Source organism: Notolabrus celidotus, chromosome 6 (genome assembly GCF_009762535.1).
Source record: "Notolabrus celidotus isolate fNotCel1 chromosome 6, fNotCel1.pri, whole genome shotgun sequence".
Classification (NCBI taxonomy): Eukaryota; Metazoa; Chordata; class Actinopteri; order Labriformes; family Labridae; genus Notolabrus; species Notolabrus celidotus.
The window spans coordinates 32231261-32256966 of NC_048277.1; the positions used below are offsets into that span (position 1 = coordinate 32231261).

General features: G+C 41.3%; 1 protein-coding gene across 1 annotated transcript in view; it reads left to right on the forward strand.

Annotated features, from left to right (window-relative positions):
* Positions 1 to 21800, forward strand: part of lrriq1 (leucine-rich repeats and IQ motif containing 1) — a 44537-nt gene extending 22737 nt beyond the window's left edge. Inside the window, exons 16-26 of the mRNA XM_034686488.1 lie at positions 509 to 680; positions 2936 to 3061; positions 4772 to 4858; positions 5789 to 5910; positions 7861 to 7932; positions 8065 to 8153; positions 9061 to 9162; positions 14387 to 14501; positions 15978 to 16038; positions 16639 to 16759; positions 21445 to 21800. Coding sequence (XP_034542379.1) covers positions 509 to 680; positions 2936 to 3061; positions 4772 to 4858; positions 5789 to 5910; positions 7861 to 7932; positions 8065 to 8153; positions 9061 to 9162; positions 14387 to 14501; positions 15978 to 16038; positions 16639 to 16759; positions 21445 to 21578 — 1201 coding nt within the window. The 3' untranslated portion in view covers positions 21579 to 21800. The remainder of the gene's footprint in view (positions 1 to 508; positions 681 to 2935; positions 3062 to 4771; positions 4859 to 5788; positions 5911 to 7860; positions 7933 to 8064; positions 8154 to 9060; positions 9163 to 14386; positions 14502 to 15977; positions 16039 to 16638; positions 16760 to 21444) is intronic.
* The last annotated feature ends 3906 nt before the right edge of the window (positions 21801 to 25706 follow it).

Genomic DNA, 25706 nt, shown 5'->3' on the forward strand with positions numbered 1-25706 from the left:
CATTGTTGACCACAGATCAGTAAAATCAGCTGATGTTGTGTTTGAATGGAAGGCCTCCAAATTCTTTCACAGGACAGCAGTGGACATTATGGGCCTGAGGCCTTTTTTTCTATCACTCTTTTTATAGCAGCTCAGCATTTTATCAGTTTCTGTTGCAGAGCATTTGTCATGTTTGGAACCTCCTCTCTGTGATTTACGGCAGCAAATGCTGAACATCTTATTCATTTTAACACACAGCTTCATCATTAACACTGCGCTATCTTTGGGAGGACGCTAGCTTTTTCATATGAAGGGTGGTTCTGGCAGGCTCTTACTCCCCAGAGTCCTGTTCTCCAGATGTCAGCTGAGAAATGAATTTGTGTTTTTGAAAGACAAAGGTGATATGACATCATGTAAATCCCTTACTCTGTGTGTGTGTGTGTGTGTGTGTGTGTGTGTGTGTGTGTGTGTGTGTGTGTGTGTGTGTGTGTGTGTGTGTGTGTGTGTGTGTGTGTTCTTTTTGGAGCAGTAAAGCAGCAGTCATGATTCAGCAGCTATGGAGGAAATACAAGCAGAAATGTGGGAACATCAGGCGTCCTTCTACAGCTGAGAAGGGAGGAGGGGATGGAGGAAAGCCAGAGGAGTCAGGACCTGCCTTAATTAACAGGAGTGTCCAAGATTATGCAGCAACTGTCATCCAGGTAAAACTATTTGAATAAGTTCAAAACGTGTGACCCTTTTGTGTCTTTGTTAACAGGAGTTAAAGACCAATGAGTCGGGGACCACTTATCTAATATCCTCCTCCAAACCCTCTCTCTTTGGTGCTGTTTCAAAGGGCACCGTTAAATCGCTTGTGGTGATGACTGAAAAACCTCACCATGTACAGTAACACAGATACTGTAGATCTGAAATAACAGTCCGGTCCTAGCAGAGTTTGTAAACTCTGTCTGTGGAGCCTGGGAGTTTCTATATTGTTATTTTTGATGTTACACCTGTCAGGGGGGAGGTGTCAGACCAGACGATTGACAGCATTCAGAAGAAAACGCCCTTTTTAAAATAAATGTCTTTAGCACATATTCACAGTGAGTGATTTGTTGGACCCTTAAAAGAAAGCAGGCCAGGGCGCTGGTGGTCTAGCGGTCTCAGCGCCCCACATACAGAGGGTCCTCGTTGCAGAGGTCACTGGCTCGACTCCCGGCTGCGACCATTTCCTGCATGTCTTCCCCCACTCTCTACTCCCCAAGTTTCCTGTCTCTCTTCAGTTGTCCTATCTAATAATGGCAAAAAGTAAAAAAATATAACTTTAAAATAAAGAAAAAAAGAAAGCAGGCCGAAGAAAATACAACTTACACATGTAAAGGACAAGATCAGCCAAGAAATACAAGGTATAACTCTGTCCACAGAGTCATCACAAACATAGTTCCACAGAGGAGCTTTAAATTATGACAAATTTCAAAATAGGAAACACATAAAATTCATACATTCATGGATGTTAGATCAGCAACTATTTGGTATTTTTGGTTTATGAATAACTTATTAAATAACCTACTAATCTGCATCAAACCTGTCTAACTTCCCACTAATTTTAGGACCTTTAACATGTACAATTTTGCAGCCGAGTGTAGCATGAACTAGATACTGCTTGTTAAAGGTGCAGTGTGTAGTATTTAGTAGCATTGAGCAGAACAGACTTGATGGAAATGGAGTATGATACTCACAAGTATGTTAGAATTTGTGTATAACCACCAGGTTATGACTACAAGTGGGTCAGCTTCCACAGAGGCTGCTGTCTGTTGCGGCTATATTTCTGCTGTAGCACAGAACAGCAAACAAGCACCGTACATGTTATTGTATTTAGAGAGTGACTGCGTGAAATGCACAAGCTGAAAGACAAACAAGAAGAGATTTGTTGTTGTGCACTAAAGAGTTTGCATTGATAGACATCTTTGATTGTTAAAAATTGACAAGGGCCGCTGGTGGCCTAGTGATCTAAGTGCCCCAGATACAGAGGCTACAGTCCTCATCGCAGAGGTTGCAGGTTCGACTCCTGGCCGCGACTATTTCCTGCATGTCTTCCCCCACTCTCTACTCCCCATGCTTCCTGTCTCTCTTCAGCTTTCCTATCTAATAAAGGGCAAAAGCCCCCGAAAAAAGATAACTTTAAAAAAAAATATTGACAATGTAGGATTAATATTTATCATGTGTCACAGAAGCTTCTTGTCCTCGAAGGCCACTGTGGCTTCACTCACGTAGGGGGTGAGCAGGGAAGCATTCACATATTCCTACTTCCACACACTGTACCTTTAAAATGTGCAATTTAGGACCTTAATGCCACGACTGGAATTCTTTAGTATAGCATGTGAAGGTTGGAGCAACTTTCACATATTTGATATCTGGTCAAGTCCACTCTCACAGCTCAACATCCGTCTTCAGGCCTCATACGTGCTGTGGAGGCTTATTGGCTTAATCCTCTACATACACTGTAGGTGTAGGCTGCTGTTCTGAAAAACATGCTACTCAACACTTCTCTCGAATCCCCTTTCAACACAGAAAGTGTTTGATGACCCTCTGGGGCTCTGTTAGGTAGGAGTTGGGGGTCCTGGTGTAGTGGGATAGCGTGTGTGTATTTGTGTGTGTTGGAGGGATACAGAGTGATTAATCAGATTCCAAAGAAGTGCGGTAGTAAGAGTTGTAGGATTCCTGCTCCGCTCAACTTAAAGTGAAGAGTGCCCCCCCTCTTCTCCCCAGCCCATTGGGAATTGGAGGATTTAGAGGCACACTGGAGCTCCATTTGTCTCCGAGCAGCCTGGAGTCACACAGAGTTCAGACAGCAGAACGCTCTGCAATTAAAAGAGAGGTTAACATGTTTTATCTCCCTGATGGGATAACACACAATATTTACCTATACCCTGTGATTCATGCAAGGTTTTCTACCATTTCTTCTGTTTACCCCCAGGCTGTTTGGAGGGGCTTCACTCTGAGGAGGAGGCTCGCATCTGCTCTGGCCGCCGTCACATGCTCCGACACCGGAGAGGACGACACCTTTGAGGAGGTGGACGTGGATGAATTTGTCTTTGATGAGGTATGCACACAAGTTCATGTGTTCCTCACGCTCACGTTCAGGGTTCAGTAATTCCTCACCCCCACTCCCAATTCAACTCACAAACCTGCGAAGTGGGCAATTTATAAAGCTGCATGAATACATCAATATACAATGCAAACGTCCTAACCGTGCAGACTAACTCGTACATATGCAAGGAAGCATTCACTACCAGTCAAAAGTTTGGGTACACCTTCTCATTCAATGTTTTTTACTTATTTTAATTATTTTCAACATTTTAGATTAATACTGAAGACATCAAAACTATGAAATGATATGGTTTTGCCATAATATGGATTACAATATTAGTCAAATTGAGCTATGCATTGTGTACTAACCCTACCACTGAACAACACAACTGATGGTCTCAAACACATTAAGAAGGCAAGTCATTCTTCAAATGAACTCTTGACAAGGCTCATGTTAATTAGAAACCATTCCAGGAGACCACTTCATGAAGCAGACTGAGAGAATACCAAGAGTGTGCAAAGCTGCCATGAAGGAAAAAGGGGGCTACTTTACAGAATCTAAAATATAAAACATATTCTGCTTTGTTTAACACTTTTTTGTTAATCAAATAATTCCATATATGTTCTTTCATAGTTTTGATGTCTTCAGTATTAATCTACAGTCTTTCAAATAATTAAAACAAATAAAAAAACATTGAATGAGAAGGTTTGTCCAAACTTGTGACTGGTTGTGTATATGCACACATACTTGCAGGAAAACTGTAGCATCTGCATTTACAAGATGATACCAAGACGTACTGGTGTAATGATTGCACAGCCTAATTTCAAAAAGTAAAAACACTGTGTGTGGAGTGAAGAGAGGGAGGCTTGTTTTTTTATGCTGCCATTTAATCTTGTTAATTAACCTATTAATAATAATTAATCTAGTTGTCTTGTTACAGCAGCTCACGCAGCACACAAGAAAGAGACAGCAAGTGGTATCAGCACCAAAGCTTTCTCTCTCATTAGTGAATATAAAGCGTTGTTATATGGACATTTTAGCTCTAATAGATTTCAGTAACCCACCCAGGGCTTATCTCAACAACAGATATATAAATGACAGTGCATTCTGAGTCTAGGAGGTGTGACTACAGACATCAATACACAGGTTTTGTAGACAGTGCTGTACTCTTCAGCTAAACTCGGGCATATCTCTCATACCCTGGTTGCGGATCCAGTATATATAGTACAACTGAGAGAGGGCACCCTGGGGGCACAAGTACAAATAAATACATAAATCTGACACTAAAGCAAGTGGAATAACAGATGTTATAAACTCTGTTACACTTTGAAAATCTTGCTGCTAGGTTTTTTTATCCCGCCTAGACAGCTTCTGAGCATTTTTCTGTAGTTTGCTTGCAGATGAAAGTAACAGAGAGGATTTTTTTTTCTCCTCCAGTGTAGGTGGGAGTTAACTGTGCTTTGTCTCAAACCAAAGACATATAATACCACACAGACAATAACCTGTACACACACCCTCTCATAAAAAACATATATGCAATTATTGAGCTATTAATTAAACCTTCTCTTGACGCTGAAGAACTCCCTTCTCTAATATTCATCACATTGACAGTAATGTATTTTATAAACAATATTCTGTTTGGTGCTACACACATATTATATCTTTGTTGTTTGTCATAAATATGTCTATTTATTTAAATAAAATGTGTTCATGTTAAAAAAGGCAGCACTGGAAGAACACTGGACTCCTCTTTGGGAGGACCCACCATCTAGATCTTACACCGTCTCAGAGCAGCAGCTGACTCTAAAGGTAAAGCAAATACCCTTAGGCAATCTGTAATACTTTTACATATACTATTACATTTTTGTTAATCACCAGCTGCTGTATCATGTGAAGAGAAGAGTTATTTCCCTGCTCTCATCCTCGTTATCGCCCCCTTTGGAATTTTTCTCACTCTCCCTGATTGATCTTTAAATTTATTCTCTTTAAAAACAAGATTATATCCTGGAGGGCTGGAGGTTGCTCTGCACCAGCAGATGTCATTTTTCATGCAGGCGGACTGTCGCTGAGTTTTTTTTCCCTTCATTTACCTCTTGTTGGATCTTTTCTTTGGAGCGTTCTCAGCGCTGTACATCACGGTAGTCGGTGTAGGCCAGCTGATGTGGTGCAGCTGCTGTTATGGCCAGCCTAAATGTGTTGACACGGAGGTGTACATCAAAGAAAGGGATTTACAGTTTGCCACTTGTGTAATGTGAAAGTCGGATCTTGAGAGTAATTCAGCTGTTAGTTAGACTTAAATATGAACATTACTTCAGCATGAAACCGTACTATAGTTAAATATGAAAGCCACGTTCCTCAAAGAATATATGAAGTCAACTTTGATCCGAGGAGACATTGCATTTTGTTCCACAATGAAGACTGGATGTTTTCTAGGCAAAGCTTAAAATCAAACATTACAATCACTGAAAACACTTCAAGTTAATATTCAGCTTGTATTCGAGCATTTGTTGAAAATGTCATCTAAAGAACTGTCCCAGTAATTTATGATTGTTGTGAATTATGATTTTAATTTTGATCTAATTAATGAAATAAAGCTTATATAAAGAATACCAGTTCTGTATTGTCTGTGTCTGAAAAATCAGCATGTCTGTAAAAACAAGCCTTTAAAAACCACTTGGTGTTCACTTGGTGGTTAGAGCTGTAAATTGTTACTGACAAAGATTCATGTGTGTATTTCAGCTTCCTGAACCCTCCCAGCACGCACTCCCTTCACAGCCTGTATGGAGGTCAAAGCAGGCCTGGGTGGATGAAGAACAGGAGGACTGTGGTGGGCAGAGAGTTTCCCCAGTGAGCTCTGTTAGGTAGGGTAACACACCCAAACATATATATATTTTGACAGCGGCAACCTCTGGTCTTAAAATATGAAGCCCATGCGGTAGTGCTAAAAACTGCAGTTCATGGAGCGTCCACTTGAGGCTGGCCGCAGAAACACAGGAAACCACATACACACCCATTCAAAAAAGACGATCTTTGCAGCAGAAAGAAACATGTTTACAGCCTCGTACAAAAAATGGCTTCATTCTGAATAGCTAATTTCTCTATTGGCACACACTGTACAGGGGGTTGGATTTTTTTTATAAATCTGTATTTTTGAAGATATTAAATTTACAAGTTTTGCCCAAATAAGGACATGACTGACTTGATTGACAGGCAGGCACCCTGTAGCTGTTAGTGAAATGTCTTTTTTTTTTTTTTTTTTCTTTCTTTCTTTTTTTTTTTCTTTTTTTTAATGATAGCCAACAATTTACTGTGACATCTTTGATTCATGTGAAGCTTTAGGTCACATTACCTTGTTAAAGATTACATTTTCTTACAGTTTGTGACACATAAAAAGAGAGATTGTGGGCCCCGAGGCAGATGACTGCTGGGCCCTGTTGTGATCCAGCCTCTATAATAATATATTGTTCACCATCTGAAACCTGATTCATTTGGCATCTAACACTCAGACAGAAGTGAAGGTGCAGCTTTGTGTAAAGTACAATGCTTACTTACTTTCAGAGGTGGATTAATCCACATTTGGTGCTGGAGTGAGTATTGTTTTTGGACAGCAGGGCTGTATGTGTAGGATTAAATCAAAGCAAACTAAAGTGTTTGTTCATTTTAATGCAGGGATATGTTACCCAGTGAAGGAGTGAGGCTCATGATGTGTTTTTTATTATTTCTTTGTCTGTTTACTAAAATGAATCTCTGTGGCAGAGAGGTAGAAGTAATGTAATGCTTTAGTGCACATGATACTATCTGGTAAGATCCAATCAATGATATTTGTTATCAGTAAAGACATTTTTATGACGTGTCCTCATGAGCCAATTAGTAAAGCTAAATTCTAACAGGATTCTAGTCCTCGTTTTAAGATGTGAAAAATTAGGATTTGAATTCAATGTCTGAAAACATGCATATGGTTCAGTAATTCATGTATTTGTGGGATTGCAACTGGATTGCCTCAGTGTTGGCAGTTAGTGAAATGTCTAAAGACCGCCTCTTTACCTCAAACTAGCTTGGACAAATTTACGTTGTGTTCAGCATTTCCAATATGGCACCTTCCGACGATTGGCTTCAAAACAGCGCTTCAGAAACAGATGGGTGACGTCACGGATACTACGTCCATTTTTTATTCAGTCTGTGGTTGACACCGAGCATAAACTGACAGCATGTAAAGTTTGAAATGAAAATCTTGACCACCATGGTTACATTCTGTCATTGACTTTCCGCATTTTAATCTTAGCTGACACAGCTTATAAGCACAGTGCAACAAGCTCTAGGAGGCTGTTGTGCTGCAAACAGTAACATACAAAATAAGGTAATACCTCTTGATCTCTTACAATATACTCACATCATCCATCCATCCATTATCTTGACCGCTTATCCCGTTAGGGGTCACGGGGGGCTGGAGCCTATCCCAGCTGGCTTCGGGCGGAAGGCAGGGTACACCCTGGACAGGTCGCCAACCCATCACAGGGCTAACACAGAGAGACAGAGCATGAATGTCACAGAGAGACATTCATGCACACACTCACACCTACGGGCAATTTAGAGTGATCAATCAACCTGAGCATGATTTTGGATTGTGGGAGGAAGCCGGAGAACCCGGAGAGAACCCATGCATGCACGGGGAGAACATGCAAACTCCACACAGAAAGGCACCCGCCCAGCTGGGGATTCGAACCAGGAGGCAACAGCGCTACCCACTGCACCACCGTGCAGCCTATACTCACATCATGAAAAACCTAATCATTTTCTTCATATGTTTTTAGAATGAAACCTCTTGCCTCCACACCTGTGCCCAGAGGTCTCACTGAAAGATCAGAAAAGATTCTTGAGGAGTGGTAAACCTTTTTTTTTTTTACCTGCGTCTTGGTGTTCCAATTTTTAATTCACGCTGAGTGGATGTATATGTGTTTTGGTGTCATCATAACGAGGGATTTTCTGTGAGATAGTTTTGTCTTTGTTGTTACTAGGGGCTTCACTCACAGCCACACAGCCTTAATGATGCTCAAGAGGGCTCAGAAGATGAAGTCGAAGAAGCAACAGCAGAGGAAAAGAAGTGGTGAGTTGTCTGGAGAAGTGTATCCGTATAAAGGAGTGACTGAGTTTTGGGTTAGGGTTGTCCAATCACATTCATTTTCATCACTAGTGCAGTATGAGCATTTATAATAAACACATCACTAAAGTCTGAATTTTATTTCAAGGAGAAGTTATTTTTTGTTTAACTATGGGGTGGAGGAAACAGTGGCTATGCTTTTACACCATTTTGATGAATCATTTAAATCCATATGTTTGGCAAAATCTATCAAGATTAGAAGGCAGATTATGTTCAGAGGCTTTTATGGATTCCTTCTTAAATATTCCCCACAGCATAGAAGGAATTCTAAGGACATAAATCCATTTCTAGAAGGGGAAAAATCTGCTGTAATTATGGCCTCTTGTCTTTGTTCTTCATCCATGCTCCAACAGCAGCAGACCTTTCCACCCTGTGTACGTTAACGAGCCGTAACAGACAGCAGAGGCAGAGCCTGTCCGCTATTATTGGACCTTCTTTGAGATCCAGCAAAGGAAATAACCATTGCCAAGAAACTGCTTGACAAGTCATCCCGTGATGATTTTCATTACCAGTCATTGTAGTGGTTGAGTGGCTGCTGCAGTGAAAAGGTGACCTCACCTCTGCTCTGCTCCAAGAAACGGTAGTCCTGCCACGGTTATCATGCCACAGTCATGTAGAGGGAGGCTGCTCTTTGATCAGAATTTTAAATGCATGATTCCAGCAGCAGAACTCTTGTCATCTCGCTCCACCAACAAACAGGTCTATGTCTGCACTAACTGCTAATGGCATCTGCCTCGGAGGAACCAGAGCGCTGTTCTAATATTTTCCGAATGTAAGGGTCTGGTTTCTTTTTCTGGTTTTAGGCCTGGCTTGTCCTTCTGTGACCCGCTCTCTCTATCTTACTCTCCTATAGACCCCTCTGCCCTTCAGTTCTCATTCAGAAACTGCAGTTACCAGATGGATCCAGCGGGGGCACAGAACAGGCGAGCAAAGAACAAGAGATGTGATATACAAGGTAGGACTGGATACACATCTGGTAACTCTGCAGTAACGTCTGTAAATACTATTTCCTTTTTATATTTATTTCTGTTGTCTCAAATTGATTTTACAGCTGCATGTGACAAAATATGTGTAGAAACATTTGTGAGAATGTGGACATTTCTCATATGCATGAAAATAAAGAAAAGTAGCAACCAATGAGTAACAAGTAGCACCAGAATCTTACCCTAAAATCTGCTTACATGGACTCAGACTTCTTTTAATGGCTACTAAAGAAGACATAACAATAGCGATAGCAATAGCAATTTTATTTATAAAGCAACTTTCATTACAGGTAAGTTCAATGTGCTTTACATGGGGAATTAAAAACTTAAAAGCATTTTTCCAAATAGAATGAATAAAAACAGAAAAATGATAGATACACCCAACATACATCAGACACAGCAATCAAACAAACAGCAAGTGTTACTGCACATGCATCCAGTCACAACAGTCATCAAATCATTCATACAACACCGTATACATCCAGAGAGAACGCGATGGATTAGGATTTTGGATTCACATATTTTGAAATAATAAAAATGTGGTATTTGGACATAAAAGATAGGAAATAAAATATAAGAAACACTCTTTTCTTTCAGAATAATGTTATTTGCTAGTTTTATCCTATTCTTTACCTTTCAGAGGAAGGTAGATAACACAAAAAAACTCCATCAGTTGCCGCCAAAGTTTTCACTGTCCCTGTGGTGCAGTTCCGCAAAGCTCCTATGTCTTTTATTCTCAGGACACCAACACATTTTGAAGTCATTACTGGCACTAAGAGCAACAGGCTGTTTCAACTTGGACCCCAAAATATGAGCAAAGAGGATACTATGGAGAAATAAATATTTCACTGTGTTTAGATCATAGACTATATAAATAATGGACGTAGTATCCGTGATGTCACCCATCTGTTCCTGAGCGCTGTTTTGAAGCCAATCGTTGGCGGGTGCCATATTGAATGAATGTTGAACTCAATGAAACTTAGTGATAGGTAAAGAGACGGGGTTTGAGCCTCCTAGCCAACAGCTATGTGTTCCTGCCTGTCAGTCAAGTCAGTCATGTCCTTATTTGGGCAAAAACTTGTAATCTTAATATCTTCTGAATTAGCTACGTAGAACCAAGCCGTTTTTTGAACCAGGCTGTAAACATGTTTATTTATGCTGCAAAGATCATCTTCTTTGAATTGGTGTGTATGTGGTTTCCAGTGTTTCTGCAGCCAGCCTCAAGCGGATGCTCAATGAATTGCAGTTTATAGCACTTCCACATGTGCTTCATATTTCGAGACCGGAGGTTGCCGCTTGGTTCAGATTCACCTGGATATCCAGGCACAAGGACAGCTCAGCTCAGCACTACATCTGTAAAGTAGTATATTAGTCTAAGAAGAGACCAACTTCTTCCTCCATCTTTCTCCTGCCCTGGCCTCTTGCTCTGCCCTGAGGTGGAGACATGATTTGACATTGTGACATCCACAGCCAGACATTAAAGGGAGAGAAGAGTTGGAGGGAGGGCAGGGCGGTGGATAGGGGGAAGTCAGCTTTTATCATGAGAGTCTGTCTCCATCTTTCCTCCCCACCTCCACCCTGCAGGGTCAAGGCCTCACATGCAGAGGGCAGGACGCTCGTGCATGTTGGAGAGAGGCTGTATTTACCGCGTTTGCCAACAGGTCCAAGTCCAAAGCTGCTATGAGCATGAAATACCTGAAAATGAACTGTGGAGGAATGCAATGTGTGTGCTTGTCTTTTCAAGTTGCAGTTGAAGAAGAAACAGCTTTGACTTTGAGTTTAGGATGTTTTTGTTTCACTTAACTTTCTTTGAAAAGATCAGGTTATTCATTTCTTAGTTTTCATTGATTCTGAGGAGCTTCTGTTACATTTTCAGACAAACTCACCTTTAGCCTTGCGTCGATAGCAGTTGGACTTTTCAGCTGATGAAGAAGTGACAAGATCCCTCTGCTTCAAACTGCAGCTGTATTTACAACTTTCCATCACTCTGATTCTCGTCACTGGAGTAGTGCCGATGCATAATACAGAGAGGATAAGCACTCAGCCAACTGGCAGTTAGGAAACCAGTTCCATCCAAGGACCTTTTACCTTTTACATCTTTGTTTCCAGCTCTGTGTCTTTCCAGTCCATTTATCTCTCCTCTCCGCTCATGTCTTGATAATTCATCAAACAGGTTGTTGTGCAATGGAGTGAGCAGCTACATCAGCTGATGAAGCGACAGGGTTGGATCATCAGCCTTCTCTTTTTGCTTGATTTTTTATTTCCGTCTGCTTTCTCTTGCAAAAAACCAACAATCCTGTTTCTAGAAGAGATTCTTGTTCCCTTTTTTTATGGTGACCAAAAGACAGTGGTGACGGGGGACCTTAGTGTTGTTGTGTCTGGAACTCAGTCATGGTGCTCTGACAGTAGATCAGGCCAGCCTCCCCTCTTGCTTCCTTGGTCCTGACCTGTGGAAGACACCCCCTACTCCGGATCCATCCCCAGTGCCCGGGGCCTAGCCTGCCCAGCCCAGCCCAGGCAGCGCTCCCCGACAGGGGCTAACGTTTCAGGCTTTGAGTCAAGCCCCTTCTGGAGGTGATTAGCCCCAAACCCATGACAGATTCTTTCCAAGATATCCGACGCGGCGTGTTTATTTTATCCGGGCTCTTTGTGTGGATGTGCTGGACATGAGTAACCCACTTGAAATGGGTATCGGCTTACATACCCAGAGAGGGAGATACAGAGGGAGAGAATGGAGCAGAGCCACAAGACATTTTCTTTTAAAGGCAAAAAAATATAGTCATATACTTTCCTTATTTTTTTTTTTACATGGTCTCTATCATCAAGTTTCTGGTGTCTGCAGATGTTGAAGATGTTTCATGCCTCCAAGCGTTTCTCCTTGTTTCTCCTCTTACTTTCCACCAACTCCTTCCACCCCCTCACCCCCACCCCCCTTTTTGGCTTACACACTCTTCCAACCTTCTTGTTCCATCCAAACTGGGATCCAGCCCCACCAAACATCCGTCCTCATGTCAGAGGGACACAAGGGTATATATTTTTATTTCAGCCTGGAACCCCTGCCTCCAGAGCACTTAACTCGATTTCACACTTCAAGTCATCTACAAAGTCCAACTGAAACACAATCATCTTGTTTATCATCCATCATCCAAAATAACTTAATGTCAGCCTATTTACCACCATTCATGTGCGTTCAATTTCTCTGCTGCAATCCCAGGACTTCTATTTATGTCAGGCAGCAGAGCCGTCTCTTCAGAGTGTATGTTTGAGATGTGCTGGCACAGTCTGGGAAGAAATATGTAGATCCAGCGTATGGTCAAATTCACTCACCGAGACGGACTTTAGACTAAAGACACTGAGTTAAATTTCAAACACACTCTGATTGTTCTGTCATTCTGCAAATGTCATGAAAACAGGATTCAGAAACGGGTTCGACATTCAGCCAAAATAAATTCAGAGTAAAGCCTCAGCTTTTCAAATGTAGAGGGATAAGTTCCACTTTGGTCAGAGTTGGTCTAAAGCTTCGTCGTTGTAGGAAAGGTCAGAATTTAACAGCAAGCCTGGATGCAAGTCTGTCGAACATCAACATGACACAGCGTTTCAACACTTTGTTTCAGTGTGTTTTTGTGGTGTTTTGAAAAATGTTGTGCTCATGTCTGAGTCTAACGATCAGAAGATGATTTGATTCTATTTTTTCTTAGTCGTATTTAGGTTTTTTATTTGTTCCAGAAAACCAAAGTTATTTGTGAAGGCTTCAGTTTGCACTCAATGTGGATGTCTCAATGTGGACGGTGTCTGTGTCCAAATGTTTTTGTTTGCTAGCATGAGTTTTTGTCTTTTCCAAAAATTAACCAGGTACGTACAGTTCTGCAGGAAACCGCTCCACACTTCATGTGCATTAATAAAATGCTGCATGAGGATATTGTTTGAAGGAGAGGATGCTCCAAAGTTTGAGCTCTGTGTCTCTCTAAACTCCAGTTTGCTGCAGGCCAAAGCCTTCAACCCCCTTCCTCCCTCCCTCCTCCCTAACTCTGATAGAAAGTCTGAGCTCTCTCCTCCTGAGTGAAGACCAGATTGCTTAATGTGCTGAAGAGCCTCTCTTAACAGGCGTGACTCCTACAGGCCCCTTCCTGATGTCCTGGAGGAGTACTGGAGGGGGACTTAGGAGGTTTGAGGGGGTCAAGAGGGGGGATTTGTGGAGGGTTCAGAGGGGAAGAGAGTATCCTCATGCTCCTGAGGTGCAGCACGCTCAGATATGAGCTTTTTTCCCTCTCGTATCACTGTATGCCTTGAAGAGTTCTACTTCAAGTCTTTAAGTAGGTGATGATCTACACATTAAAGAATGTCCTTATCTCTATTGAGCTTTACTGGCCTGCCTGTGCCCTGCCTCTCTGTGTACTTTAGGAAGTGTGAGTAGCTATTTCCTGGCCTTTGCTGCCCCGAGGGGAGAATCTATCACTTGACATTTTTAGTGGGGCTTTGCAATTAACCCATGAAAACTGTAAAGCTGTTTTTCTCCTTTTTACGGCTCAGCAAAAGAAAGTAAATGGCTTAAATAAATGCATCATTAGTTCCAGCAGTGGGCTGTCAAAATTCATTATCAGTTTACACCCGGCCGCATTACTGTCAGCACAACATAAATGTTTACTTTGAATTACTGCCCTATTATAGGATGTCAGTACAACTCGTAAATCAGCTGCCTTTCAGATTTTTTTTTAACAAACTGTGGCTTTAATTAAGTTTTTACCATGAACTAGATCCACCAGGTACGGAAAAGAGATGATTATTTCTTCCTAAGTAACTTTAAATGTGTTACAGTAACTCCTCTGAGTCCTCCAACAGATCCAGATACTTAAGCCCAATAACAAACACAGAGCTGTTGACCACTGAGCCCTCCTCGGGCAGGGAATCCTTGCCAGCTTTAATCACCATGAAGCATGCCAACTGCTGCTACACATCATTTTCAAGAGCTGTTTATTCGATAAGCTTCAACCTCAGAGATCATCTGTAAACACCACTTCCTTTTGTGCAGTATTGTTTGGGTATCTTGTCATTTTGAAACATGACACCCTCACTCCAGCTATCTCTTATTAGGCATCACGCTTCTTCTTCTTCTGCTACCACTGCCATCAGGAAGAGGACTTCCTTGCGTGTGATAATTTTCTGTGGAGTTCATTTAGTGTGTTTTGTCTTGTGCAGTTGGTGAGGTGGAGCTGGGCCTTCAGCTGGCAGAGAAGATGGAGAGAGTGAAGCAGGAACGAGCTCAGCAGTGGCTGCACACTCAGGCTGCTCTCGCTGACAGGGACTCAGAGAGGTGAGGCACGAAACGTTGGTGCATGTTGCTTGGGTTGTGCAGCTGAAATTGCTTCAAAGGGTTGTTTCACTGACTTACTGAAAAAGTTAATAGATGAAATATCTAGCCAGGTAATTGATTCTAATGTGAGTACATGGATTACACAGCCTAATGGAAAATGTAGTTTTTTTATCTAAATAAAAAATTCAATTCAACAGTAAATTCACTTCTATTTTATGTGCAGGTGAGGCCCCATTGTTTCTTCACGTTCAAACTACGGTGGTCGGGGAATGCAGAGGTTCCGCAGTCGCCCGAACTATCATTATCAGGAGAAATCATAGTCTATGAGAGAAACGAGCTGCAAATGCAGAAACGATGCAACTTTAAAAACACGTGCTAAAGTCCAAAGGAAATGCAACAGCATTCCCTGGCGCCCCCTACAGGCCTGGAGCACTTCCTTTTTCAAGCCTCACGTTGAAACCCTTTTTTCTTTTGCAGATGTTTTCTGATTTTGTGTTTGGTTTGTTTGCTTTGCATCATTTGGTGTCAATGCAGATGTTTCTGCTTTTTGCAGCACGTTTTCTCATTGGCAGTGTGTTTCCACTGTGTTTGCATTTGCTTTGGACTGTTGCATCTGTTTTAAAAGAAGCATCTTTCAGCATATGCAGCTAGTTTCTCTCCTATATAGATCATTCTGGTCATTGCTGACTGTCCGCCCTTGTCGGCCAATGTATTAAATCTGTGCAAAGAAAACCCAAATAAATTGCACATAATTTCACAAGAGGTGTGGCTTTGCACATCCATGTTTTATATAGCGTTTTGAAGATTTGTAAATATATATTCTTAAAGATGTCCACACATTTTAGTAGGGCTGTTATTGATATTTTCATTGTATTCCTTTGATTACAGATGATTCAGCAGATTCACTTGAAAAGAGTCTTTTATTAAAGTCAGCATGTGTACCTTTCTTCACAGTGAAAATAAGCTTTATAAAAAAATAAATTTATTGTGATCACTACATAACAGGGGAATGACATTTGGTAGTCACATTTCTGAAGTTGTCTTAAAATAGTTATCTATTCATACGGCTGTGAAGGTAAAATATTTAAGCCATCAGATTTTCTTGCAAAAGCCAGGCAAGACAGCTTCATTCACTGAAGTAATTCAACATGCCTTACAGAGTAATAAAACATAGTAATTCACAGATTCACATTAAAAGTGGGGAAAAGGGTTTTGAGAATGGCAAAGCTACAGAGCTGATAATGAAGTATAATGGCTCTGCACTGAAATAAACTGTTTCTGTTCCAGTGGCAGGGAGCCTGCAGGCTTTTACCAACATCTACCTTACTTAAAGAGACAAAGGGTTATCATGCAGGACATCTTTGTTCATGTTATGATATGTCAGAGATAATTGTAGAAATAAAGATGGGAAACTGTTGAATTGGTAGAAATATGTCCAACTCCTGAAATGCTTCTTTTCTGTTTTCTTATCCGCAGTGTTCGTTTCTTACCGGAGATCAGTGCAGGCATTCTGAACGGAGGCAGAGTGCAGCTTGTGGTGAGTGCACTCCCCTTAAGTTTCCCCCTGCAGTTCATTCACTTCATGGACTGACAGTGAATCGTGATTTGGATCTTTTCTGGTGGGGGCACTTGCATGTATGTGGAGGTATGCAGTATTTACATTCAGCAGTCAGAGTCACGTCCTGGTTTGTATGTTCCCTCCCCTGGAGCCTGTCTCTTCGGCTTCCATTTAAAGGAGTCACAGGGGGAGGAGAGGGGGGAGGTTTAGCTCTGGGGTGACACTTTCAATCGGATCAACTGGCTGCAATTTCTTCATTTTACTTGCAGAAATCCCAGTGTCACTTTGGAGCAGTTTGCCTGTGCTCGAGAACGATGCTGATGCTGGTGCGGTCTTTGAAGTGGGAAACTGCAGGTCTCCCTGTGCAGTTATAGAGCAGTTTAAGTTATGATCACTGGCAAGAGGAGCTGCCCCCCCCCCCCCCCCCCCCTCCCTCCTCCTGTCTCTTAGATATGTTCAGACTGCAGAGCCGCTGCTTGTCCAATGTTTTTCAAAATGCTGAACTGCTTGCGTGAGACGTGTCATGTCAGGCCTCCCTTTATGTGTGTTTGTGTGTGTGTCTCTGTGTGGTGCGTGCAGGCAGATCCTGGATACACAGAACGTCAACATCACGCCAGTGGATTGCTGGCCAACAACAGTTTAGCTGCCCGGCCCTGCAAAGAGAACAGTTATCCTCGCAGCAACTCATTGGGTCATGCAAGTGAGTCTTGTGAACTTCATTGTCATAAATCTAAAAAATCATGAAATGTTTTGAAACAGGAAACACAACTTTCTCCTAATAGTTCAATTTTCTCTCATGATATTATTCAGATAAAAGGTAATAATTAAACTTTCTGCCAATGCTACATGGTCTTTTTTAAGACAGCCTTTCTAAGCAGCACTACTAATCCCTCACCCAGAGCACTAGGAATTGTGCATACAAACACATACAGATACAAACATAGACTACAGAGAGATGAAGTGTACAAATTGTACCGTGATTATGTAACAAAGTAAGTGGATTTTATGCAATTGAAGAAGAAGAAGAAGAAGAAGAAGAAGAAGAAGAAGAAGAAGAAGAAGAAGAAGAAGAAGAAGAAGAAGAAACAACATACTTTATTAATCCCCATGGGGGAAATTAAATTTTTTCACTCGTGTTAATTTTTGGTCATGCTGCACACATTTTTTTTGGTATACATACAATGTTATGCACAAACATGCACATAGGGAGAGATGTCAGAGTGAGGATGCTGCCATCAACCAGCGCACCCTGAGCAGTTTGGGGTTCGGTGCCTTGCTCAAGGACACTTCGGCAGTGCCCAGGCCATACTGGGAATCAAACCGGTGACCCTCCGGTTCCCAAGCCAAGTCCCTATGGACTGAGCTACTGCTGCCCCAAGAACTGCTCAACCACATTGTGAGGAACCTTTTTCATTTTCATCTCACATTGGAAACCGTCACTGGGATTCGAACCCCATTCTTATCCATCACCCCGCCGAATTGCCTTATTTATGGAGCTTTCTAATATGAGCTGATGTAGAGATTTGCATTGTATCTTTGCAGTTGCAAAATTTTGGCTGCAAAAACTCTTCACCGTCATACAATTACTCATATACCAAACAGTAATCATAAGCAGCAACAAATAAACAGTGTCAGCTTTGTTGAGCTAACTCACAGATATGTTACTATGTTTGTAAGTGTATCACGAGGTTCATGCTCCTCAGAAAAACACATACTATGTGTGTACCTACATGTATTTATACCTGTGCATTAAGCACATGTGTATATACTAGATGTTTCTGTGTTTGCACTCTTGCACCTATAAGTCCTGGGTCACAAAGACCTGAGGTTGCAGCCCCCTGAATAAATGCTGCTCCTCATTCAGCCCAGACTGAAGCCACCAGTCGGCTGCTTTTGGAGGGAAGGGGGGGCAAGAAGGTCGGGCCGGGGACAGAGTGCCGCGGATTTCTCCGTAGACAGGAAACTGGCAGAAAGAAAAAGAAAAACCTCTCAGTCCTTTCAGAGAAGAATGACTGGCCCTTCTGTCAGGAGACGTGGGGCTCAGGAGTTTGAGTGACAAAGATGCTACTGACAGTCTGTAAGCAGATGACCACATTAAACAAGCCCAGGAATCTGAGTGAAGGAGAGCCCTGTCCACGTTAACGAAGCCTAATTAGATTCCGATGATGATTTCAAAATGATATCCACGAGGTGCAGCAGCAGGAGGAGCGAGTGTCGCCCTGCTCAGCAGGCAGACCGTTGTTCTCTTCTTGAGCACAGCCCTCGAAAAAGAAGGCGTCTTTGTCTGCATAAAAACGCCACTTATGGAAGTTATCCAGGGCAAATTGAAATATGAATGTGTGCGTAAGGAAATAACATTTCTCAAAGGGCCAATTAGATATTTCATAAACTTTGAAAGGGCATCTGATGGTCTTTGTGCTATATCACTAAAACAAACAGAATATTGGAGGAAGTGGGTTTGGATCCCGTCGGGGAAAGTGGGTAAAATATGTCAAACCTCCAAGACCTGATTTATTAAGAAAGTGCATCAAAGGAACATCTGTTATATTTCTTATTTGATTTATTTTATGTCTAATACCTCCTGGTATTCTCTTGTTCTTCACAAACATGTAAAGGTAGTCTAAGAGGTTGTGTCCAGGTTCATAGATGCAGCATATGGCTAAGACTAGTTTAGGTACAAAGCATTTATTCATATTTTATTTCTTTTGGATCTGATAATTTATGCAACCGTTTTGTATGGATGTGTATGTAATTTAATATCTATGTTCCCTGAGACAATAAAGATAGAAATAAAAGCAAAGAGGTAAGCAGGACAGTAGGTGAGCAGACAAGCAGCCTCAGTGACAAACCTCTTTTTACAGTGGCCTCTACAGAAGTCAGTAAAAGAGTGAGATTAAAAAGAAAGTGTGTCACATTTATCCCTCTGAAGTCACACACATACATCAAAGTGAAGCTTTAAAGTGGGAGGGTTCACTTCGTTTGCCATAGCAGTAAAGACTACATAAATACTCTATAACCTACTCAATAACCTGCTGCAATGCGATACACACCACATGCTGGGACGGTGCCATAAATTGCGATTTCAGCCTCACAAAATATCTTTTTCTGCGTGTGCAGAGGAAACCACTTAAGCTGCATATCTGCTCCCTCAATTCTGTCCGCTGTTCAGCTCTAATAGGAGCAAAATGAAGGAAAACAATTTGTTTGGTCACAGCGGTTGGGTCAAATGTGCGGCCATTTGTTTATCTCTGTACATGTAATGATCCTAAATTAGCAACATGTGTGTCAGGTTCTGTTTTTCATTTAGGACAGATAATTGGACAAAAGTCTTCCACAAACTAAATTCAGCCACCAAACCCGGCCTTACATTTCTGAAAACAAACACAGGACTGTGGTGGTTTTATCTTCAAACTACATCGCAGCCCTGAGCGGAGGGGAAAGCTCAGAGATACCCTCAAACACGAGTTAAATCAGAGACTACAAAGGTGTGATTAGATATGACGTGTGAGCTCGTGGATATTCTATCCAGTGTGCAAGCTGTGCAGATATTCAGAGCCAGGTCAGTACCTGCGATGCCTCCCAGGCCCCCCACCTCCTCCAGAGCCCTCCCTGCTGTTTTGCTCCTTGTGTGGGGCGGCCGTGGAGACCGCGGGCCCTCGCTCTACACGTGGAACGCATCATGCCTGAGAGAAGCTCTGCCTTTGTTCTGTGTTGTTTGAAAAGCTTTGTACTGATCCCCAGGTGAAAAGGACAGCCCTCCGATACAGCACAGAGAATACCTGCTCACACTCACGTCTCTACAGTGAGACTTAATACACTGTGCTGAGTCTAAAGAGACGGCGCCAAAACTCAGGTCAAAATTGTCTCAATAATTTTATTTAATTTTTTTATTTTACCTTTATTTTACCAGGAATATTCCCATGAGATACATAGTCTCTTTTACAAAGGAGTCCTTGCCAAGACAGCAGCCTAAAAAGACAACAAGACAAAACAGCAAATAATAACACCTAACTATTACATCAATTAATAAATTAGCAGTCTTTTTTTTTTAAGTTTAATGGACAGGACCGCTGAAGAGAGACAGGAAATGTGGGGAGTAGAGAGTGCAGCAAATGGTCAAGGCTGGAATCAAACCTGCAACCTCTGTGACAAGGACTATAGCCTCTGTATATGGGGCGCACGCTTAGACCACTAGGCCAACGGCGTTCCATAAATTAGCAGTGTTAAGCAGGAAAACATGTGCACAAGCTGATCAGATGATCCTCAATCCTAGTTTAAAATCCTCCAATCGAATTAAACAATCCAGTTTTAGGTGAGCTTGTAGTTCAGACCAGAATGAGGGGGCAAAAACATTAAAAGCACTTTTAACAAAGACAGAGCGAGTCTGAGGAATGACAAAAAGAATTTGTCCATGGGACCGAAGAATACACCCACTGACAACTTTAGGAGTCAATAAGGAGCATAAATAAGACTGCAGATCATGGAGTATGGCCTTATAGAGAAAGAGATGCCAATGCTCCATTCTTCTGTTGTTTAGGGAAGACAAGCCTACCTCTTCATACTTGATACAGTGATGTGTGCGGAATCCTAAACCAGAAACAAACCACAATGCAGCATGGTACACCGAGTCCAACATTTTAAGAGAGGCTGAGGAAGCATGCATAGAAAGAACAATCACTGCAGTCAATACAGATAAAAGGTTGCTTGAGTGCTTGAGATTTTTTCGAGCAGCAAAAGAAAAATAGTGTTTCTTCATCCTCTGTTTTTTGGTTAGACTCTCAATATGACGATTAAAAGTTAATTTTTGGTTAAACTTTCTTCCTCAGCTGTCTTCATTGAATGTGTTCGAGGTCAAAAGCTCCAGTTTTTGTGGTCCAGATTTCTGTTATCATGTCTGCAGTTTGACTGAATCAAAATGTACCAATGGTGAGATAATCCATTGCACATCTAAACAGCAGTATTGATTGGCAGGTTAGCAAATATTGACACCTTTTGTGACAGAAAATTCACTATTTGTTATTTTCATTGCCACAAAGGTCTCTGGTGGTTTGTATTTATGACCTAAAAACAAGCTTACATGGTTCAGATAATGTCCTGTGCTCCGTGTTTGTGGTTAAAGGTTAAATGTTTGAGAACTCCTTGAACATAAAATCACATTTGACTTGTCCGTGCGTGGGAAAATCTAATTTACAACTGCAGCAGCAACACTTTGTTCCCTTCTCACCTAATATGTCATATGATACTGATTACAGATAATCCATGTTATAAAGGAATGCAACAACATATTAATGAGAGAACAAATTAGCAAATACAGTTTGAATAGCACATATTTGGAATGCAGATTTGGATGTGAGGTATTGACACAGTCTGCTTCTTTGTCTCCAGGATTAGAGGTTCCCTCACCGAAGCGAGACTCGTCTGCTCCGTCCAAAAAGGAGCGCATCTCCTACAGAGACAACCCGGTCCAGCTGAGCGGCGGCTGGGGAGGAGGGAAGAAGAGGGACAGAGTGCACAAGTAAACCACAAACTCTTCAATAACGATGTTACCTTCTATGCCGTCCTTCCTGACACTGAAGGTAACAGAGAGACCGACACATTTATTTTCCTTCCTGTGATTTATATCCCAAAATTGAGCTTTGAATAGCAACTTGCAACTTAGAATCCGGTGTTGTGGGAGTCAAAACAGAAATAAACTGATAGATAACAGCATCACAGGGATGTTTTTCTCTGTGAAGACTTTATTTTTATTCATAATATAATTGTACCCACCCTGCAGCTGTTCATTTAAACCCAACATATTACCAGAACCTTCTTCTACAAATAAATGAAGCCCAATAGGACCTGCAGCAGCCCAAATATCTTCAGGCACTTCCATTGTGTTGACTCTTCTCAAGTGTCATTGCCTGGATTTAATGGCTGCCAACCAGCACAAAAACACATGGAGCAAAATCTCAAACTTTCAGCGAAAAGGCACGCTTCATGTGCAAATAATGTCAGGAAACACAAACCAGGACGCTCAGTATCTGTGGATTCACAGTTCTTAAAATGCTGGACTGTTGCGTCTGCAGTAATTTACTCTGTCAACAAAAAAACACACAGATTAGAGTTTGTAGTCATGGGAAGAGATTTTATTTTACAGCTTGTCCTCTCTTGTCCTCTGTTAGCTGTAAACTTTAATAAGCCCAGAGGTTTAAGATCTCTCTGTGTCTATATTTAGCTCCCACTCACCAATAGTGGGCTTGAGATGACTGTTCCTACGAGCCGAGTGCAAACATTGGTGTTAGAATTAGATCGATGTTTTCTTTATTCCCAGTCGTGGATCGTAATGGCCTTGTCTGTCTATTTGAATTTGGAGAGCTAAGGCGTCCGTTCACAAACACGGCCCTACCAGAGGCGGTGAACCTCAGGCTTGGCGGTTCCTCGCTGCTCCGCCGCCTGGAAACGATAACTTAATGAATGTCAAAACAAATAACTGGAGCTGCAGAGTGGCTGCCTGGCAGGAAATGCACGTCGCTCGTCTATTTATTTTCCTTCTATCTTTCACTTAACGCATGTCTGGAGGGTGTGTTTTGACTGTACGCGAGCTGGTGGGGGATTTTTGTCTTTTTCAGAGTGGCTTATGCCAGAGATGTGGAGGTCTTGTTGTGAAACCAGAGAGCACTGTCGTCCTGCGGGGGTGAGACTCATTCTGCAGCTCTCTGGGGGATGTAAGGAGGGCGTTTGGCTGTCCGTACACAGCTGTGGTATGGGGGAAATCAGGTTTTTATTAAAAATACAACATGAAAAACATGTTCTGGAAACGTGCTGAATCTTATCACATATATATGTTTGATACTAGTTTAGATTTTCCCAGGCTTTTAGTCCTCCTGCCTGTTTTTCTATCATATAACCATTGTCCAGCAGTCTTTATTAGGTTTGTTTACTTTTGGGTTGCGGGTAAATTAAATGTAACCTAAGACATCTCAAATCCACGGCCTGGTGAAACGAGTGCTCCACCGCACATTTAGATAAGATGAAGAATGTCCCCGTCAGCCCGCACCGCCCTGCCAGCCTGACCTCAAGTCAAGCAAACGCTGTCACATCGAGTCTGGCAGAGAGAGTTTCTGTATCTGAATCCCTCCAGATCCTTCTTTAAATGCATCCCAGAACAACAGCGTGCCTGTAACTTTAACTTACAAATTATATGTACTGTGCATTTTTGCTGACTTTGTGACGGACAGTTTGGGACATATTTTGTAAACAATCCCAGGCAGCCACTGATTCATGATTCTCTTCTTTATGCATGAGAGTGAAAAAGCAGATTTATAAAACTTGCATGAGTTGTGAAATTCACCACACTAAACACTGCGTCTCGTTCTGTAAATGTTTCACAATCACTGAATGGTAATGCACTTTATGTTGTACAAGGATATGCAAAACATTAAACCAGCTGAGAGTGTGTTTTGTGGTTTCATGCCAGTTTCTGCCTTGAAAGATGATAATATTCTAAAATAGATGAAATAGTGTTTTTGAGAGTGATTAACTGAGATGAAGGGTTTTAGAAAATTGACCTGTAAAAAATAAAAATAGCTTTAAACTGAGACGGGGGGAGAGGACAGGACCTCTAGTTCCACTACAAGACATTGCATGACATATAACATCCAATCAAATCAGCTTTGTTTATATATAACATTTGAAAAAACAACAAAGTTTACCAAAGTGCCGCACAATGAAACACAAAAGACAATTGGAGTGCATGTGTGCAGGCAGCATAATATTACGAACCTCTCTGTTACTGTAAATACTCTCAGTGTGTGCAGGCTCTCTTGGAAATGTGAACCCTGTTTACAGAGAAACTTGGAAACAAATTCACACAAGCAGAAACGCTCTGCCCCGAAACCTGCTGGACTCTGAAGCTGATTTATTCCCTGAATAAAAACTGCTGACTCTTTTTGTCTCTCGCTCTGAAACAGGTGTGAGTCACCACTCTTCACTAAATTGAAGCGACACGTAGTAAAAGCTTGTTTTTTTTTAATTTAACCAAATCACACAACAACATAATCAAGGCCTTTTATTTAAAGCTGACACAGTGAGGCTCAGGGTAGCTCTGTGGCCACTCTTCATAAACTGATGCTGCTTGCTCCGACCAGCTGAAACAATAACAATTTTGTTTTCTCACCAGCTATTTAGTTGAACCGATTAATGTTTTTTTTAATTATATGTGGATCAATTTCATTGGGTTTATATCCATGTCAAAATTACAACTTTTTGAGTGTACAGAGGGACGCTGCGTATGTCACCATGTAAGTCTTCACACACTTGAAAAACAACAATGGCTGTGCTTCGCGAAGCGGCAAGTAATGAGGACAGACAATGCCAAACCGCTGCACCGGGACAGGGAAGATCCAACAATGATCCAATAGAGGAACTAAATACACAGAGTCATCAACACAGGTGTGGAACACAGGACAAAGGTGATGCTAATGAGGGTCATCACAAAAATGAGGGAAACACACAAGGGCAGGAAGTTAAAACTGGAGACATGAAACATTGGTGCGGCCGGCGAGTGAGCGATTAGTGTCAGAAATGTTGTTTTAATTTTGCTGAGTGAGTGCACTATATAGTCAACTACATCTAATTCACTATTTAGTGAGTAGGGAATGAGTGAGGGATTTCGGACACAGCCAAGGATTCAGAACTACAAAATAAAACAGTAAACACAACACTAGATGAAGAAAACACAACAAGAAACATGGATCACTAAACACTCAAGAGAGACAAAGGATAACTAATAGAGAGTAAACACGGGGAGGAACCAAGGCATGAAACACAAGGAAAAACTGAACTAACCAAACCATGACATGAACTCAGTTTCATCTATGTATGAATTAAAAATATAAAAAAATTTAACTAATACATTTGGGTTGGGGAAACTTGAAAAAAAAAAAAGAAAAAAGAAAGAAAACAATTGAGTAATCTTTTATAATTTCAGTTATACTCAAAAATTGTATTTCTGCTACTTAAAAACTCTTATGTAATCAGTTACAACAAACATTTTGTGTGATTTCAACTTGTTCGGGTTTACAGTGCAGTTCATAAGTGAGACAACATAATCTGATCAAGTGTTGTATTCTCATTTCTTAGCAGAGCCACTGTTGGACATAACTGTATATTGATACTTTATATGACAGGTAGTAACACTCAAAAATACAGCCTTAAGTGTAAGCAAATTAAAAATCAACTCACACATCTGTACACTTATACCAACAAAATCACTTCAGGTAGTCAGGTGTAGATGCTCCTCTGTTTTTTAATTTCTTTAAAGATAAGACTGTCAAAAACAAGTGCATGCATACTTACATGTCTGTACATTTTTTAAAATCTGAACCTTTTATGTTGTTTAAATTGACTCTGTAACAACTTTTTAAGATGCAAATTGATAGTATCCACATTTGTCTGATAATTTGACCTTTTTCTTACAAAATCTGATCCTATAATTGAACTGCCTCATATATTTGTAATACAAGGGAACACTCTCATAAAATTAAATGATTTGCGGCCGGATTTAATTCAGCTTATTGTATCTGGAGCGAGAGCACTTCCTGATGTGTCCAGTTAGTGTTAAAACGATTTTCTTCTGGAGTCAATTACATTAAAACAAACTGTTT